This window comes from Lathamus discolor, chromosome 17 (assembly GCF_037157495.1).
Source record: "Lathamus discolor isolate bLatDis1 chromosome 17, bLatDis1.hap1, whole genome shotgun sequence".
NCBI classification, from domain to species: domain Eukaryota; kingdom Metazoa; phylum Chordata; class Aves; order Psittaciformes; family Psittacidae; genus Lathamus; species Lathamus discolor.
The window spans coordinates 3,127,770-3,146,388 of NC_088900.1; the positions used below are offsets into that span (position 1 = coordinate 3,127,770).

General features: G+C 46.2%; 1 protein-coding gene across 3 annotated transcripts in view; it reads left to right on the plus strand.

Annotated features, from left to right (window-relative positions):
• Positions 1-18,245, plus strand: part of POU2F3 (POU class 2 homeobox 3) — a 41,334-nt gene extending 23,089 nt beyond the window's left edge. For 2 of the 3 annotated variants that reach the window (XM_065697235.1, XM_065697237.1), the window contains 10 exons: positions 5,475-5,579; positions 6,831-6,933; positions 10,092-10,174; positions 10,294-10,476; positions 10,863-11,004; positions 11,885-12,021; positions 13,681-13,842; positions 15,381-15,447; positions 16,038-16,170; positions 17,090-18,245. In XM_065697235.1, the coding sequence (XP_065553307.1) occupies positions 5,475-5,579; positions 6,831-6,933; positions 10,092-10,174; positions 10,294-10,476; positions 10,863-11,004; positions 11,885-12,021; positions 13,681-13,842; positions 15,381-15,447; positions 16,038-16,170; positions 17,090-17,129 (1,155 nt within the window). In that variant the 3' untranslated portion in view covers positions 17,130-18,245. The remainder of the gene's footprint in view (positions 1-5,474; positions 5,580-6,830; positions 6,934-10,091; positions 10,175-10,293; positions 10,477-10,862; positions 11,005-11,884; positions 12,022-13,680; positions 13,843-15,380; positions 15,448-16,037; positions 16,171-17,089) is intronic. The other variant, XM_065697236.1, reaches the window with a different exon arrangement.
• The last annotated feature ends 374 nt before the right edge of the window (positions 18,246-18,619 follow it).

An 18,619-nucleotide genomic window follows, 5' to 3' on the forward strand; every position in this document is an offset into this window, starting at 1 on the left:
CAAATAGTAAGAGTGAAGATGCTGCAAGTGGTTGCTTTTCAGTGTTTTTCTATGAGTTCTGTGCTCCCTGGACACAGATCACCTTCCAAAAGCACTGTTAGCTTCCGCCCTCCTGATGCTCCTGCAGAGGCTGCGGTCTCTAACGTGGAGAACAGCCCTTTGTCAGGATGCGCCTACTGAGCAGGCACTGATAGGAGCGTGGCCATTCAGGGCAGGGGCTCTTCCCACCTCTGGTTTTGGTTCTTCCCCTCCTTTGCCTCGCACCTGCTTTTGAAGCCTGTTGTGCTGCATATGGTCATTTTGAGGTTTATGGTCGGCACAGGGGAGTGGGGCAGCTTATTCCTTTTCCCTGTTCCCTGTTTAACTGCAGAAACGCGAAAGGAATGCTGCATCAGAAAGCCTGTGGATGCAGAGCTCGGTGTGGTTCTCTTCATTTTCTTCTGGGAAGCATGCGGCTTGCTTATTGTGAGCTTTGATTTCCCACCCCCACTGTTACTACAGCTAAGGCACAACGATTCACGTCCCGAGCTGAAGCTCAGAGGGTGAAGCGTATCAGATCAGGCCTCAATTAATAAACTCAAAAGCCTCATATAGCTGCGGTGCAGGTGTGTTGAGGTTAGGGATTGCATTTTAATGTTCCAGTGTGCTGCCATTGCTGAGTTTGGGGATATAGTCTGTTAGACATCCAGCATGAGATTAACTCCCCTTTTGTCATGGTGCCTGCTCCTGAATAATCCCCCTCCTTTCCCTGTGAAAGCACATCAAATGTTATAGGGTGAATACATAAGGGTTTGCTGCTTTCTCCCTGCGAGTCTGTTAAGCCTTGCTGTATGTGCAGGATAGTACATGTGGAAATAGTAATTGCAAGCCCATTATTATTATTATTGCTATAATTTATTGTTAGTGTGTTTTTTATTTTATGGTGCCCACGTGTGCGGGTAATTCACGGAGAAGTACACTTACGCCGTTGGAAGGTGGGAAGGCTTAGTTAAGTGCAACAGCCTTGGATGCAGTTTTCATACCTGCTTCTGTCTTAAAGCTTCCTCCCTTGACTTCAGGCTAATCAATTTGGGCAGCTTCAGACAGCTCTGTCGTATTGAATAGTGCTTTAGGAGTGACTGAGCCCTGTGCTCTTTGTTTTCAGTGAGGGACAATTGCTTCAGACCTAAAGTCTGCGTGTACCTGATCCTCTGCTACTTAGTGAAAGAGCCTTAGCACTCTGCAGTAGGGGAGGAGGGATAGATATGAGTAAGTCAACCTCTTAAACAGATGTGAGTTGCTGACTATGAGATAAGCCAGATACGAAGGCAGATAAGTATCTGTTTCAAAGAGGTTACCGTCTAAATAGAAACTACACAACAAATACGATTGTCTTCTATCTCACAATGATGACCACAGTTGCTGCCTGCTATCTGGTGCTGGAGAAGGCTGACATGGCTTTAACGGCCTCACTCTGGCAGGGTATGGAGATCTCTTACCTAGATTTGGGGCAAGCATCCGAAGCTCTGGGTGCTGAATCAGTCAGTGGCTCCCACCTTTGCGAACAGGGTGACGGAGCAGTGCTTACATTACATCAGAAGTGCTCATCAAAAGGAGCTGCATTCAAGCTGCCTGCCTTGGTGTCCAATAGGTGAGGAAGGCCAATTCAGACGACCAGTGAGCAGTGTTTAAACTGGGTTTACAAGAGATGGGCTGCAACCAGCGTCCTGCCCAACCAATGGGATCTGACCATCCGTTCGTTGACTCAAATGTGGGTCAGTCTGTCGGAAGGGTATGGCCTTCCACGTGGTGAAATCAGAGCTGCTAAGGTGAATCTTTGCAACTTCCTCGTGTAAGGCTGGCTTTTTACGGCTTTCAATATGTCTGCAGGATGTTTTCATGAGCCGAGCGCTTGCCAAAAGTTCACAGATCAGTTACAAAACAGATGTACTTCTTTTTTTTTTTTCCTCTCCCCTTCTTCCTACTGGTAAGGAAGAGTTTGTGCAGTAATTGCAGGCAGGTTGGGAGATGTTTTCTTCATAATTCTCCTTCTTATGAAATGTTTATGAAACACCTTCCACAAATCGGTTACGCAAGCAAGCTGAAGAGCTTTGATCACTTTCCATCACCCTCAATATGTTTCTTAGTTTGTTTTGCTTTTTGTTTCTGTGTTTAGGCCAGCGATAGGGAAGAAACAACCCATCCTTGCCCAGGCCCAGCAGATGTGCTAGCCAACTAAGGAAAGGACTCTCTTTCCACACAGTCACCCTTCCTGTGTTTTTCGCTCTGATAGCTTGAGGGCAGCTGACCCTATTTTAAGGCTGCGAAAACATCCCCTTGAGATTTGCAAGCGTGATTCCTTTCCTATCCCAGAGCCCTCGCTAGCTCCGCGTTCCGGTGCCGCCACCTGCCGTTACCTCCTCGGGAGGAGCTCGGAGCTGCTCCCGGCCCTGCCTGGAGACTCCCCTGCAGCCCAAAGGGAAGAAGATGCCTCTAAATGCGCAGCCAGCAGCCCAGGCTCCGCACCTCAGCTCAGCTGTGAGCTGCGAACAGGATGTGTTTGCAGTGCGCTACCTGGTCCCGCTGTTCTCCAAGCTGTTCCTTAGATTGTTTGCCTTAGATTGTGTTATTTCCCCAAATCGAATCCAACGGGAAGAAACTTAGATTTGCTCTCAGTGACTTCTCAGTCCCCATTTATCTGGCCTGACCATCTTGTAAAGCCAAGGTCCTGAAGAGCCACAGTGGGATCCAAATCACTGTTGCTCACTCGCAGCGTTTTAGCAGGGCTCTCATCGCATCCCTACACGAGGTGATTCTGTGATAATTTCCACAGGGTTTGGTTCCTTAAGGAAAACTTTTCTCATGTTTGTAGTAAATGCCCGCAAATCTGAGGCAGATGCACTGGGAAAGGCGAAGGCAACTCCTCTCCTTGCGTTATTAATTGGAAATTTACATTATTTTAAGGGAGTCTCATGATATTGAGTGGCCTCGCCCACAATGTGTGTGGTTTTTTGGGGTTTTGGTTCTTTTAATGTACAGTTGGTTATACTGCCGGTTTAGCCAGGGAAAAAAAACGAAGGTGCGGGATTTGCATAAACCATCCCCAAAGTTTTGGATATACCCTGAACTTTTGCTAATGAGCAATTAGCCAGCTGCAGACCTGTTGGGGAGAGGAAGAGGAGGGAGAGGTAAATTCGAGCCCAAACCCAATGAAAATAGGTGCAGGAGAGAAGGATTTGTCAAGAACACCCAGGTTCCCGCCCACTGCGCAGGAGGGAGCCAGAGAATTCCAGGGACGGGGGAAGGAGCAGTGGGAGATGTTGTTGTTTTTAAATCGGGAACCGGTCCTTTGCCAAACCCACCTCCCGTTCTCATGTTGTGCGATGCTGGGATGCAGCTACACACCCCTTTCACCCTGGAAGCCTTCCAAGTCATTCCGCTTGGCAGCTGTAAAAATTGATTTCAGTTTGGAAATGGCTTGTGCTCCTTCAACACTCCACTCCTATTGGGATCATAACTTAGGCGGGATCAAGTGCCTTGTTCTCTAAGACGCGGATACGTCTTCTTTTTGGGACTGTTCAGGCTCGGATGACTGCGTTGTGTGAGGCAGATACACATGAATTGCAAGGAGGGGTAATTTATTTTTTGCTTTTTGGCTCGGATAACTCCTTTTTAACGCACCCTCAGAAAGGAAAACGTGCGTAAACCCATTTGCCTGCAATGACTGGATGGCTCAGGGGTAACGGTGTATCCTCCTGAGCCTTTCGTCTAACATTTAGCAGCTTTGACACTATCGGCATCGATAGTGATCAAGAAGATCTTTCCATCTGATTTTTTCTTTTCACCAGGCTAAGAGGGATGATCATGCCAACCTGAAAGGTAGGAAAGAACTGGAATTCATAGCATGTATAACTCTTGTTGCAAGGAGCTGGTAGGATTGCAAAACTAGTTTCGGCAGTGTCCAGAGCTATAGTCGTAACGAAGGGAGATGTTGCAAGCCTCTTCCCTTTGCAAAGTGCCTTCCAAAACGCAGAGGGTAATGTTACGTGGCCAGCTCACTGCGCCGCAGCCGTGAGCCTCTTGCGATGGCGTTTTCTCCCTTGCTCCTGTGGTGATCTGTGTGCTCTTTGGCTTGAGTCAAACTGAAACAAAACCCTCCCTCAACCAAAAATACTCGCTTGGGCCATTCTTTTTACAGGCTGAATTTCTTGTCCCCCTCTGCTGGTAGGAGGTTGCATGACCTGAAGCCCACAGCACTGCAAAACCCCGGCAAACGTGACCCTCGTTGCGGGCTCGGGAGTAATTTGATGTGCGATGCTGAGGTTCAGCCATAGTAATCAGAGTGAGCCTACGCTGCTGAGCCCATGGATAGGGTTTTCGAGACTCCTCCTTCCACATGATGTCCTGCTTTTTCCAGTTTGTGGAAACCGAAGCTGTCTCTTGCGCTAGAGATGAGGAATGCGATTCGTGATGTTGTTCCATGCACTGCCATGCTTAGGAATAGATTGAGCCAAAGTCTGGAAATTGTTTGCTTGATCTCTTTTTAAACAAGATGTGTTACGAGAGCTCTACGTGACTTTTCTGTCTCCTGTGCAAGGTATCTGTGCATAGAAACTCCTCATACAGCTTTCAGGAATTAACCTTCTAAAACCACCCCAGTCGTGTTCCCTTCAGCCTTGGTCCTGGCTAAATTCTTCTCTTCAGAATGTGGACTCAGAAGTCCTGATTTTCTCATAGTCCGGAATCTATCCTGAGCATTAAAATGGGTCAAGCTTTGACCACCCGATAAAGGGCTGACATCAGTGAAGTTTTCCAGTTCTTTCTCCACAGCATGTTCTAGCTCAGAAAGTGGCTTTTTCTTTGCCAGATGAGTAGTTTTTGTCACTCTCTGATAGAAGTAAGCACAAATGTTTGGTGCCTGGGGTGCTGCATTTTCACGTCTGGAAGATTACACTGCTTTTTGAGGTCTTTTACTTCATGACCTTTCCTTTCCCATTACCTCGTACCATTCTCTCCTACCTACAGAACAAAATGAGAGGCTATGTATAGACAGCCCCACCATCGAGCTGTGAGTCGTGATCTATAAAGGATAATAGCTTTGTGTCTTCCTTTGTAACTCCACAAAATAACTCGGTGTTCCATCTGAGGAAAGCGCTCACATGCTTTAAACCTCGCTAAGCCACTGGAACTTGATTACTTCTTGAAGTGTTTTAATTCATGCATTCTGATAGAGCGAACTGCAAGCCTTCCCTTGGCTTGGCAGAGCAGGAAAACTATGTCCATGTGATAAACTGGAGAGCAGAAGTAGGGGAACAATCGTGTCCTACTGCTAAGCCAGGGATGGAAGTGGTGAGCCCCTGACCTTTAACTTTTCCCTGAAAGGAGCCCCTTCCCAATCCTTTCCTACCTCTCTTTCCTACCTTCCAGGCACCCCACACCTCCTCCATCCCCTTGTCTCTGCTCCCTAATGCTACAATTCCATTGCTCTTTTCCAGATTAAAACTGAAGACCTCAGTGACTCCTTGCAATCTACAATCCCCCCTAGGTCAGGTCACCTTGTGCAGGGATCATCAATGATGCCCGGAAGCCAAATTGCAGGGGTAAGTAAGTGATTCCGATGCTTTACAGACTCCAGAGTCTGAAATGGCACTTTAAGGTACTTAGTATTTTGACAAGGGGAGGCTTGAGGGTGTGATGGACACTAAACTGGAAAAGAGTCTGTTGGCTAAAGTCAGTTTCCTCCTCAGCCTCTTTCTTTTCCATAGAAGGTTATTCATGGGTTCAAAGGTAGACCGGACACGTACTTGAAAATGATTTCCTTTGAGGGTTTACTAAATAAGTAAACTCAGGAAATCTCTTGAACCAAAAGTAATTGAAGGCTGAGACAACACCAAGGGCAAGTGTTAGATATGCTTGCTTTCTCTTTCATGAACATCTGGTTAAAGCCATTGTTGGAGATAGGATGCTCAGCTAGAGTAACTCTTGATGTGAACCCGTATATCCATCCTTGAGTATATTGCCTCAAGTTGATTTACACCCAGAGAAGAAATTCCTTGAGGGATGTTTTCCTAAGGTAAAAAATAGGAGTTGAGCACTTAACTCTTGTTAAAAGCTAGTGTGAGTGAGATGCCAGAAGGCCACGCAGCTGCTCAGTAATCAGTAGTATCTATCTTCCCTATTCTTTTGCAGGATATTCAGATCCCTTACAAAATCTGGCACTGTTCAGTTTCCCCAAAGCTTCAAAACAGTTCTTGAGAAGCTCAAGGAGCTCTGATTGAGCAATGAGTTCCTTTAAAAACGTACTTCTAAAGAGTTGGTTTTACTGGGGCATCTGCACGCGTGTGTCTGTGTCTATCCCAAGCAAATGCAAACTCTTATCCCCTACTCCCAACAAAGGTTCTGGGGCTGGGACCCCAGTAATGTGCCAGAGAGTTAGCATGCAATCCTAATCTCTCAGTACCTATTGCCTGATCTGCTGGATGCATATCATTTCCTCTAGGCAAAGACCAGGAAACACTTTTAGATCTGGTCACTGTGCTCATTACAGTGTGCTTGCTGTAGGTGCAGGTAATCGGGCTCTGTTGGGCATTGCTCCTTTCCCATGCCAGCACATGGCTGCCTGCGAAACCAGCCTTCCATGGAAAGCAGGCTCTGGGTGAGATGGCACAGTCAGCTGCGCTTCCGTGTGTAATTTTAGGGAGTTCCCTCTCTAAATCATCTGGAAGAAACTGGAATCCCAAAGGTTTCCCTGGGATTTCTGACAACCAGGTTTTGATTGCCAGCACCTCTGTATGCTGTATGAAGAGCAGACAGCTGAGTTTTGTTCTTCCCTTTGTTTTTTCCCCCCATAGGATATGAGCTCTCTCCACACCTTGCAGCAGCTTGTATTGCTTCCTGGTCATATGCAGTCAGTTCCTCAGTTTCTTCTGTCTCAGTCACAGGCCGGGCAACAAGGTAAGAGCAGTAAAAGCTGAAGGGGTGTTGTTATAAGCAGCTACTTATCTAGGGGAAACCTCTCTTCTCTTTGCTGTTGCTTTTAATCTGGTCTGTTACTTTGTCCAAGCATGATGGTGTCTTTACCCTGTACGTTACCAGGTGCCTTTTCCAACGCCTGGGTTGATCCCGTACGTGCGTGGTTGCTGCGGGAAGGGTCCAATTCCAGAGATGCTCCGGGCACCTGCGGCTTGTGTGCGCCAAGAGTGCCACCTTGGGGCCGCTCGTTGCAGACTTGGTAGGGATCTCACCTCTGGAATTCCGGCTGGAAAAGGGCAAGGAGCCTGCTCCGTGGGGAGCAGTTGCAGCCTGCCTGTGCTCCCAGCATCGCTGGGGTAGCACTCTTCATTCCATGCAGAAAACTGATGAGAGGTTGAATTGATCTCAAGTACCTTAGAGAGAGTAAATCCGCGGATGGAACTGAGCTGCTCTGATGAAAGGATGGTGCTGGCACTAGAACAAATAGGTATAATCTAGCCAGGAGAAACCCAGGGATGAGAGCTGAGAGGTTTGGGGTTGCCAGCAATTGTTCCCAAATCTTGCTCCAAGCCATGGAGGAGGACAAGGAGGCAGAACTACTGAAACACAGTGTAATCAGATCCATGCAAGGGATGAAAGCGGTGAGGACTGAACTCACTGCCAGAGGAAGTCTCTGTGTTTCTATTTTTACTGGCAATTTTAATGGCATTTCTGCAACAACGGGGATACAAGCATGCCATTGACAAAGTTTTATGCTGCTTGTGGACAGACAAACATAGGCTTTGATCCATAACCTGACAGACAGATGAAGAGGGACGTGGGTCTTTTGCTCACATTCTTGATTTACTCCAGCACAGAGGTCCCTCCACATGACCCAAAATTCAGATTTAAAACCTTAAAATCTCTGCAGCTTGAATCTACTGATACATAAGCCCTGAAAGAAAATGTTTATTATAGGCAGGTGGGAAACCTATTTGTCTTTGGCAGTATATAAACTCTTTTCTCAGCCAAATGATGCTGAGTGATGTACAAAGAAACTGCTTGATGTATATTTCCCAATAATCTAGTATTTAGTTTGTCTCAATGGAAGGGTCAGGATAATCTTTTGCTTACTGCTTGCTTTTATTCATGTACAATAGGAAACGTTATACTGCAAAACAGGAGTTGTTTCCACTTATAGAGTGAGCTTTTTCTGTTAAGTGACTTCTTTTGGCATCTGTAACCCCTCAGACACATGGACACTTGCTTGGCCATGACCCTTTTTGGTTGCAGACTTGATAAAGACGGGATTTTCTGGCTTTTTGTGCAAGAGGACTTCCATTGGAACAGATGATTGCCAAGTTTTGATGATCCTTTACCACGTGCAATCACAGCCAGTGAGGAGTAAAAGTGAAGGCATAGACTGGTTTTTGTGGGATTAGTTGTTTGCTACAGATACAGTGGAGCATTCTTCATACCAAAGAGATGCACGAAATATTCCTGGAGTTGTCCTTTAGGCCATCATGGAAAACCCTTGATGTTCCTGAGGTCTGACTGATGGGTACATCAGTTCATGGGTTTCATGGCCAAAGGGACCTGGCTGTGGGCTCAACCTCCCCAAAAGGACACACATTTTGGTTTATTTTTTTGTGTTTTCATGCTGGTTTTAAGCCGGATCTGTCCCCAGAGCTGATTCATTATGCTCGGATGTGATTATTGTGCAGCCTTTAAAGCAGCTAATGCTGGTGCACCTAAATAAGGAGGTGAGAGCTCTGCACTGTAAAGATGGAAGCAATCAGCCGGGTAGATGCTGGGAATACTGTCAGCCAAAATATTGCTGCTGAAGTCTTCATCTTAGGAAAACACAGCCTTGGTCCCATCAGCCGTCAAACCGGTGATTCCTGACTCCAGCCCATCATTTTCATTTGAGCTAGAGCTTTGCTTGTGCAAAGGTGTTCAATCATGATTTTAAAGACTCCAAATGACAGAGCATCTGCCATGTCCCTAGGCAAGCCATTCCAGTGATTAATTACCTTCACTGTTCAAAATGTGCACCTCATTACCAGCCTGCATTTGAAATTCAAAGTTGTTCCAGCATTAGAGAAGGCTTATTGAAGCTCCAATCTAAATAAATAAATGGGATCCTGCACATTCAGATCTAAATTAAAAGAAGGAAGTCAGAAAGGGGGGGAGTGATTGATTCGGGAGATATTTTTCCCAGTTCTTTTAGCAGAAGTCCATAAATCTGTATAGCTCCCCTGTGACTGTCAGTTGCAATCAATAGAATATATTGACTGTTTCAAGACAGGTTATAAATCCTCACTGAATTCCATAGGCTTCACTCACAATAGACTTGAAGAATCTGACTGCATTTCTAGGGAACTACGCTGCTTTGGTCACTACTTAATCCTTTAGGGCATTGCTTGTAAGAGATATAGGCTTGTACTAGGCAGTTTGTCAACTAAACAATTATGCAGTCTCCATAAATACCGGGTTTTGTTAGTTTTATAGATTTCCCTTCTTTTTTCCTTTCATCATTTTCTGTCAGCTTATATATTCCAACAGAAATTCAATTTATTTGAAATACAGTAGAGCAGAAAAGAAAGGGTCAGACGGCTTCAAAATGATGCTTCAAAATGAAATGTAGAGTAGAAAGCCAAGTGGGGTAGGTTCGTGAGATTAACTTTTAACAAGATCAGTGCTGAAAGCTGGGGTCAGAAAAGCTTATATTGGAAAGAAGATGCGCTCCTCTAAAAGCTGCAATGATTAAGCACTGGGAGAGATCACTACTAAAGGTGTAGTACCTTCTCTGCTGCTTGGCATCTGAAATCAAAGTTAGGTGTCTATGTAAAATGTCTGTGCCTTAGTTCGGCCTTAGATTAACGAGCTACATGCAGGGATCAATGGATATTTTACCTATATCATTATTGCAATAATCCCTTTCAGGCTAAAAAGCCATGGAAAGGCCCTTTTCTTTCTCATAATCCAACTTGGAGCCATCCACATTTGTAATGGCTGAAATGCTCATATTTGGAACAGGAGGTAACTGACGTTTTCCACTGAGAGCTTCCTGAGGCTTTCTGGTGCCGGGTGATGTTCAGCTGCCTAGATGCTGATGAAGGAGCTGATCTGATCACATATGTCTCTTTTTGTCTCCTCAGCTTTGCAGCCAAACATCCTCTCCTTCCCTCAGCAACAGGGCAGCCTTCTCCTCTCCCAGCCAGGACCCAGCCTGGCATCACAGGTAACTTGCCCCAACAAACAGTCCCACCTTGAGAAGCACCCATCCACAAAAGGTGTTGCTTCATTCAGGGCAAACGTACCTTTCTGTCGTTGTGACTTTGTGCATCTTCATTTTAACAGGCTGTGGGTCGTTCTGGCCTCCCTGGCTCATCGGTTGAACCCCACCTGGATGTACCCCAGCATTTGCAAGTGGCGAAGCACCTAACTCCATCAGGAGCATCTGAGGAGCCCAGTGACTTGGAGGAGCTGGAAAAGTTTGCCAAGACTTTCAAACAAAGGCGAATCAAATTGGGGTTCACGCAGGTGAGCAGCCCCATCAGTGGGAAGAGCGGGGTCACTTGTGATGTGGACTTGTTGGGCTGGGGGAGCTTGTGGCAGAGGTATGCGTGGAGGGAGGGCTGGATTAGGTACGGTATGGCTTCCTTTGGAGAGTCCCCTTCCAAGCACATAACAGGCAAACCCTTCCGGCTACTTCATTACCATGATCTCATTACTGCACCTTCTTCAATATAGAAAGACTCAGGGGTGTAGGGCAGATTCCTATGGGAAAAGAATTCACTTTCTTTGGAAGGCAGGCCTTGGAAATCAGGCAGATTCTATTCTGGAAACAAGCTGAGAGGAGGTCTGGCAGCAGGAAGCTGCGAAGAGGTTTTCTGAGCTCACGTTGTGATTTGGATCTTCCCTGGCAGGGTGATGTTGGACTTGCCATGGGGAAGCTTTATGGCAATGACTTCAGCCAGACCACCATTTCCCGCTTCGAGGCTCTCAACCTGAGCTTTAAGAATATGTGCAAGCTCAAACCGCTGCTCGAGAAGTGGCTGAGTGATGCAGGTAGGTGAATCACATGTAGAAATGCCATCAGCCTGGCCAGGATGAGAGGATCTACCAAGAAACCTCCGATAAAAGCCATGAAAGTCAAAGCTGGAGCTAAGATCTCTCATATCCATAGCTGAGCTGGTAATAGACTACTTTGTGGATCACACAGCAGGTTGCAGAGCTGCCTGGATATCAAACCACATCTGTCCTTTCTCCATGGCAATATGGGATTCACATTGTGACTTGGTGGTTGGGCCAGTCGCTTCCCGCATCACCTCTTGCTCTGTTGCATGGCCTGGGGTGAATCACTGGGCTGGTTTACTCAGTCCCTCCCTATGTAAGCTGTCGGAATAGGGAGGGACTCCTACTAAAGTGCTCAGAGGTCAGCCCTTAGGCAGCAAGTAAAAAAGGAAGGTATCACTGCAAGGGGAATCCCCAGGAGGAGCAGGATTAGGCTGATGTCCTCTGCTGGCTGCAAACCGGGCTAGGAATGGCATTAGCCTAATGTGCTTCACACAGCCATTTGGGAGTTGACCAGTGTATCAAGCCAGGAGGTGTCTCAGCTACATGAGACCTGATCCATGTGGTTTAAGTCAGTATCTTTAACTGTGTGAAATTAAGGCACTGGGAAATGCCTGGTCCCTATCGGAGCAGGCTGGAAATCAAGCTGGAAAAGGAAAAAGAGTGTGTTAAGACTTTAGCATTCCTATTTCTTTCCTGATTTGGACACTATCATTGATGGATTTGGGACTATTAGAGCAATTTTAATCATCATCAGAGGAAGGACACAATGTAGGAACATTTTACTTACTTTAAGAGGTGCTATATTTCACGGAAAGGCTCTAGGAGTGGAAATAACTCATTATCTTCTCGATTATCTCCTTTTTTTCTCCAGAATCTGCTCCTTTAGATTCTTCCATGAGCACTCCCAACTCCTACCCCTCAGTGAATGAGATGTTTGGACGGAAAAGAAAGAAGCGAACCAGCATTGAGACCAACATTCGCTCCACACTGGAGAAAAGATTTCAAGATGTGAGGGGAAAATCTTTCCATGTTTTGTGGGCTCTCTTTGAGTCTGGCATTTGCTAGGTCACAGTAGCACTGAACCCGCAAGAAGACAGATCTTGCTTGTTTGCTTGCTTTGGTAGCAGGTTAGAAGAAAGTGGATAACAGGATAAGTGTCAAAACCAAAGAAATCGGATCCCATTATTTCCTTGATAAATGGAGTATTAAAAGAATTAGTTTCATCCCCACAGCTCCCCATTATCCTTCACTGACCAGTGCCATAACCAAAGCTGATTTCCTGCACCCCTCTCTCTCCGAGTTGTGACCTTGTATCATAGGAACAGTTTGCCCACGTTGTGGCATGGAAAGGATGCCCCGTTAAGCAGGTCTTGTGAGACCACTGAAGTAGCTGCTCCATTAATTGCTGCTGAATCACTTCACAAGTGGAGCCTTTTACTTTTTAAACATCAAGACTGTAAAAGAAAAAATCACTGCAGAGAGCAAACAGAGCCTGAAATCACTAGGATTAAATTGGGCATTGAAAAATGCTCATCAAAACTGGTTTTGACCAGCCCTTGTTTTTTCTTGGTTTCTCCCTCATATCCGACCATATCACAATTCCCTCCTAAGACTGTTAATGAGAACAAAAGACACTCATTGTCACATCTTTATGGGTACCTCTTTTTTTTTAGCTAGTATGAGCCATTCTTTGTAATTGGAGAACTGTCTTGGCATCTCCGTGCTAGGTATTCTTGACCCTCGAGTCTCCAACTCAGATCAAACCCCACAGAGCTAAATGCTATCAAATGCAGCAGACAATAAGTGACTCAGAAGAAAGGATGAATACTATTATTTCCCTTCACAAATGAGAGATGGAGGAAGAAAGAGAATAAAATTGGAACTGTTCAGCCTGGAGGATAGAAGCTGCGCAGAGACCTCATAGCAGCCTTCCAGTGTCTGAAGAGGGCTACAAGGATGCTGGGGAGGGACTCTTCATTTTAGGGACTGTAGTGATAGGACAAGGGGTGATGGGTTCAAACTGAAACAGGGGAAGTTCAGGTTAGATTTAAGGCAGAAATTCTTTCCTGTGAGGGTGGTGAGGCACTGGAATGGGTTGCCCAGGGAGGTTGTGAATGCTCCATCCCTGGCGGTGTTCAAGGCCAGGTTGGATGGAGCCTTGGGTGACACGGTTTAGTGTGAGGTGTCCTTGCCCATAGCAGGGGGGTTGGAACTGGATGATCTTGAGGTCCTTTCCATCCCTAACTATTCTATGAATCGATGAAATGGCTTTCTTGAGATGCTGCAGGTTGGTGTACAAAGAGCACTTGGAGCTTGTGTGTCCTATGCGGTGATAAGACCACCAGCAGCCATAAGCTTCCCCCCAAGCAATGTTTTAGGGTGCTGCTAAGATCAAAGAGAGTGGTGCCTTATGCAATAACAGGTCCAGGCACAGTGACTCACCCCCCACTGCTTCCATGAGACTTGCTGTTGATTCAGAGGCACTTTCTGGTTCACAGGACATAATCTCCCACCCAAATATTTACCCTTTGATTTAGAAGCAAATATTGTCCCCTCCCCAGTTTACAGCCAACCCCACCCCGTTGTCCTCTGCCTTTCCACCCTTCATTGATGCTGTAAATCACAGCTCTTTGGGACTTTCTTTAACCTCTTGCCCTTTCTCAGCAGAACCCCAAGCCCAGTTCAGAGGAGATATCCTTGATAGCAGAGCAGCTCTCCATGGAGAAGGAGGTGGTTCGGGTCTGGTTCTGCAACCGGCGTCAGAAGGAAAAACGGATCAGCTGCCCAATACCATCCCCCATCAAATCACCTATCTACAACTCCAGACTGGTGAGGGGCTTTCGATTGAGGAGTTCTACATTCCAGCTCAAGCAAGGAGGGAAAAGGGAAGGGGGAATGCAGCAGGGTTTGCTGGAAAAGGAAACAGGACATTTCCTTGCACACACAAGTCCCTCAGTTGCTGGCAAGGCCACTTCGCAGTGCAGTGGGTGACTGTATCTCCAGGAACGTGCAGAGGGCAGGTGGGCTAGCCATGGATTGCACATATAATCCACGTCACAGCTTGCATGGAATCTCATGCCCACACAGAGCATTTGCTTTTACTCTATTAGTGAACAATAGAAAGAAAATGCAAGTTTCCTAGGAGGTCAGTTTAATTGTAGGTAATTTATCCGAATAGAGGTGCTATCCCAAAACTTTCAATCCTGGGATTGGTAAAGAAAAGCTTTCCAATGCCAACGGAGGAGGAATCAGCGTTCCATGGAATAACATGCACTCGTTTCAATTCAGTTCTGAAATGTAATGGTAACTTACACATGATCGTTGTTTTATATCTGCGCAGAAATGCAGAATATACTTCAATAGTGCTAACTGCCCTCTCCTGCTGCGCATTCACACTTTGGCAAGTCAGGATGGAGGAGAAAAGGAGAAACTATATAGAGAGATGGTGAAAGGGTATCCTTGTAACTTAATGTCAGTGGCTACTGTGGATAACAAGCTCCTGTTGCATTTCTGCTGCTTAATAGTTGCTTCCACATATAAAAGCAGCAGGAGCCTCCCTAGGGTGTTTAGTGCTGAAGCACAGGTGAGTGGGAGGCAGAATCCATATTTGCAAGCAGTGTTTTATCTTGAAATCTGGGTTTTTGAGTCCTCCATCCGAAGGCAGGAAAACATCACAAGGAGCTTGGTCACTTGTTGCACAACACATTGGGCTCGCAGTCACAGACACAAAACGCTGCTTGCAAGCCATGAATTTCTGAAGCAGTAGCTTTGGTGAATAATTTCCCCGTGAATGCGTTGTACCAAGTATGCCTTTTGCTCATCCGTCATTCCGAGCAACTTGGAGTTCCAAGTATCGCGGTTGAACAACGAATGCCCCAGGCTCGCTTTGATTGCAGGCACCAAATTACTAATTGTCACCTGAGAATTCTCACCCATCCAGAGCTCCTTGAAGGAAAAGGGATTATCTGTGCTCGAGACCAGGGTGAGCTGGGAAGCTTCAACTGGGAACATCCAATGGGAAACACCCAAAGGGCAGCAGCTCCTACCAACTGCGTCCTGTGACTTCCAGAAAGTTTGGGTTGCGTTTGATAATTTCAGTGTTTTCCATAGCTGATCCACGAATTTAGACAGATATAGAGAGTTTCAGGCACAGGTAATACTCATTCTGGTTTCTTTCCATGGCCCTGGATATGGGAATGGTGCTTTCACACTAGTGTGTGAATAGAACTATCTCCGGGAGCTTCGGATGTGGCTAAGAAGTCTACCCGGGAGCCCACACACCTAAAGGGAATGAGAAAGGAGCGGTGCTTTGTGATCTATACCCTCACAATGCCAACTGCTTACTCTTTGCTTCTGTTTCTCTCTAGGTCTCTACCTCAGGGTCCTTGGGGCCCCTCTCCGTCAATCCAGTGCATAACACCATGCCTGGGACTGGTAAGCCTTGAGAAACCTGCCTCACTCACCATTCCTTCCCTCCTTCCTCTGCTCTAGCTCTCTGACTACTTGGTTTCTAGGTCACATTTGCAGGCCACTTAAGACCCTTGGGTTTGGCCAGGGGAAGTACCCCCATATAAGTAGTGTACAAGGGATAAAAAGAGCTGAGTCTGTCTCTTGGCTGGAACAAAGACATGGAAAGTTTCCCAGGCATGATAACATTCCCAGGATAATCCTAGGCAAATTTTATTGGGGTGTTTAGGTTTGGGAGCCAGGCACACCTAGAAGCCAAGCAAGAGGAGTGCTTGGGGGTAGGTTACTGGTTTACAATGTTCAGCAGAACATTGTCAGATCTCCTTTGAGAAGCGTGATTCACACTAATAGAGATCACGTACTACAGAAACAGCAGTACTGGAGCCCACCCTGTTTCTCTGTGGCTGGGGCACAGATTCTGCCTTGCTGCTGCAAGGCAGGCAGTGAATGAGATGAGCAACATGATGGGCATGAGATATGATGGGACCATTTGGGCTTGGGCTGTCCGAGGCAGGAAAAGGAGATCCCGGTTTTATTCTGCTTTCTCTGCCACGCAGTAACATCATCGTGTTCCCCAGGGAACTCCAGCAGGCCCTCGTCCCCTGGCAGTGCACTCCATGCCAGCAGCCCCGGCACAGCCCAGAGCAACTCTAAAGCTGCAATGAACTCTACTGGTTTCAACTCTTCAGGGTAAGGCACTGGAGGGTCACAGCTTGCTCCTTAGCAAAGGGATTGGGGGAGAAGCAAAGGGACCTTAGAGGAGAATATGAATGCCCTTAGAGAGTCCAGCAATGTGGAACTACACGGTGGCATGCTCTTGCATAAAGCTTCACATCTAACCTGAAGCTTCTTGGGATATGGCTATTTTTCAGCTTGAGGACAAACCGTAAATCAAGTTTTTCCTAAACAAACCCCCGTGCTGGTTAAAAAAGGATGGACTGAATGGAAGCACTGTCCTTAAGGACTGTCCTAAACTAGCTGCTTGTGTGGAGGAAGCAGAGCAAAGCTGATTTTGCTGTTTCTGCTTGGATAAGCCCCTGAGCAGCCACTTTCCTCTCCTGCAGTGCCACCCAATAGAATAACTTGGGACTGCTGCAGAATAACTATTCCACAGTGGCAGATGAAATAAGAGCAAAGATTTTCCTCTACCCTGCATTTAGATGCTACAAAAGCTTTAAGCCACACATACAGGCTCAGAGCACTTGTGGTTATTCCACTGAACATGCCTCTGCTACAGTCTGAGCTGCTCAGGCCTCTCTGCACTTGTAGTTCCTGCTACATCACATAAAGAATGCTGTGTTAATAGGAAGGCAGCAGAGAGCAGAGGGCGTTTACCCATAGCTGCTGGGCTTTGAGTCATAGATCATCCTGTGCTGTGAATCAGACCTCCTCTTACGTGGAGGAAGTCCAACAGCCAGGTAATATGTGAAATCCTGGGCACAATTGAAGGTGTTGCTTTGAAAGGCAGGGGTTTTTCTATAGGCTCCCAAAGGATCGTTCACTGGCTGCCAAGTTAAACTGAGGTTACAGAATAATAATGCCTTTTATTTCAAAGGGAAGCTGTTAACAACATAGCGATTGTAGCTCTTATTCCCTATGTTGCAAACAGATCTTGGTACCGATGGAATCAACCTACCTACCTCCACTGAGATGACTCCTCCTCCACCATGTGTAAAAGGAGCTCTGACTTCTAGCTATGGACCAACTTCTCTAGGAACAATGCTTGGGGCAACATCTGGTGTTCCAGTGCCTTCAAAACGCTGCCAAATGAAGGTCTTGTTTAAGGGAGCCCTTAGCAGCAGAACTCTCCAGGGACTCAAACTGCAGCTGACCTTCCCCAAGGATTCTCGACGCCAACAGTGACATTGTAATACTCTTCCAGGCATTCACTCCAAGAATGAGCCCTTGCTTAGCACTATCAGCATGAAACACTGCCCTCTGCTTGCAAATCTCTGCATTCACACTGGATTGCCTGGCAATCTCTGATCTGGAAGGATTTCTATGCCAGGACCCTCTTTTTCCCCTCTCGCTCATTTCAGAGCTTCCCATAAGAAGGGTCTATCATGCTGTTACTATCACGCACACATACCACAAACCCCCCAAACTGAGCCGAGGTTACCCAGTTCATTTCACCAGAGACCTGTGTCTAGCTGTGAGCCTTGGTTTTCAATAGACTTCCAAGGTCAATGGCACTGTGCTTTACCCACTACCAAACTCGCTTCGCTTTGAGCCTTTCTGTTCTCTTTCTAAAGGGGCTTTTTTTCCTCCCCAGTTTTCTTTCTCCTTCTTATTTTTTATTTTTAATTAATATTTTAGAGCCTTCTTATTTTTTTCCTTTAAAAAAAAAAAAATGGTTGTCTTTTGCAAAATCTGTGTCCAGGTCTTGTTATTGCTCACAATTGGCCTCAATGCCCCACTGGAGGATGTCACTGTTTGCACACCTTGGGTTTCTGACTCCATTGCACATAGAAGCAGTTTGTATTGATTTGATAGGACAAGGATTAGCGTTGACCTTCCCTTTTGCTTTCATTCATCCTTTGGGTTCTATCTGATACCAAACAAAACCAACCTGGAGTAGAGGTGTGCCTGCGTCCTGGCCTTTCCTGAACTGGAAGTCATGTAGCCTGCCTGTTCTCTGCAGCACGCTCTTCTGTTCCTGGGGGGACAGGTTGTATTGCTCAGGTGCAAATCTTGAGGTCTGTGTGTGCAAGGGGTTCTTAACTCCATGAGATGCCAAAGTGTAGGGAACTTCACCTTTCACAGTGTATTACCAGGAAAATTGCAGTTACTTTGCAACTGCCCCTTTGAAAAGAGGTGGATGTTTAAAGTAGACTCGAGTACTATCTACCCCTGGTCAAGTTGTCTATGGGTACAAGTAATGAATTCAGTGGAACTAGAGTAAATGAGTACCTGGTATTGTAAATAGATATTTTTGAGGAGCCTTTTTATTTCTGATGACTTTTTTAAGGTAAAATGTGAGCTTTTTAAAAAAAAAAAGTTAATATTATCCTTTTTCATTGCTGGGGGTGGAGGGGGAAATACTGATGTTTCTTATCCGACTCATCATGTTGAATCACTGCTATAGGGAGTCCATGAACCTTAAGAGTTTATCAGCTACCTTCACACAAAGTATTGAGCC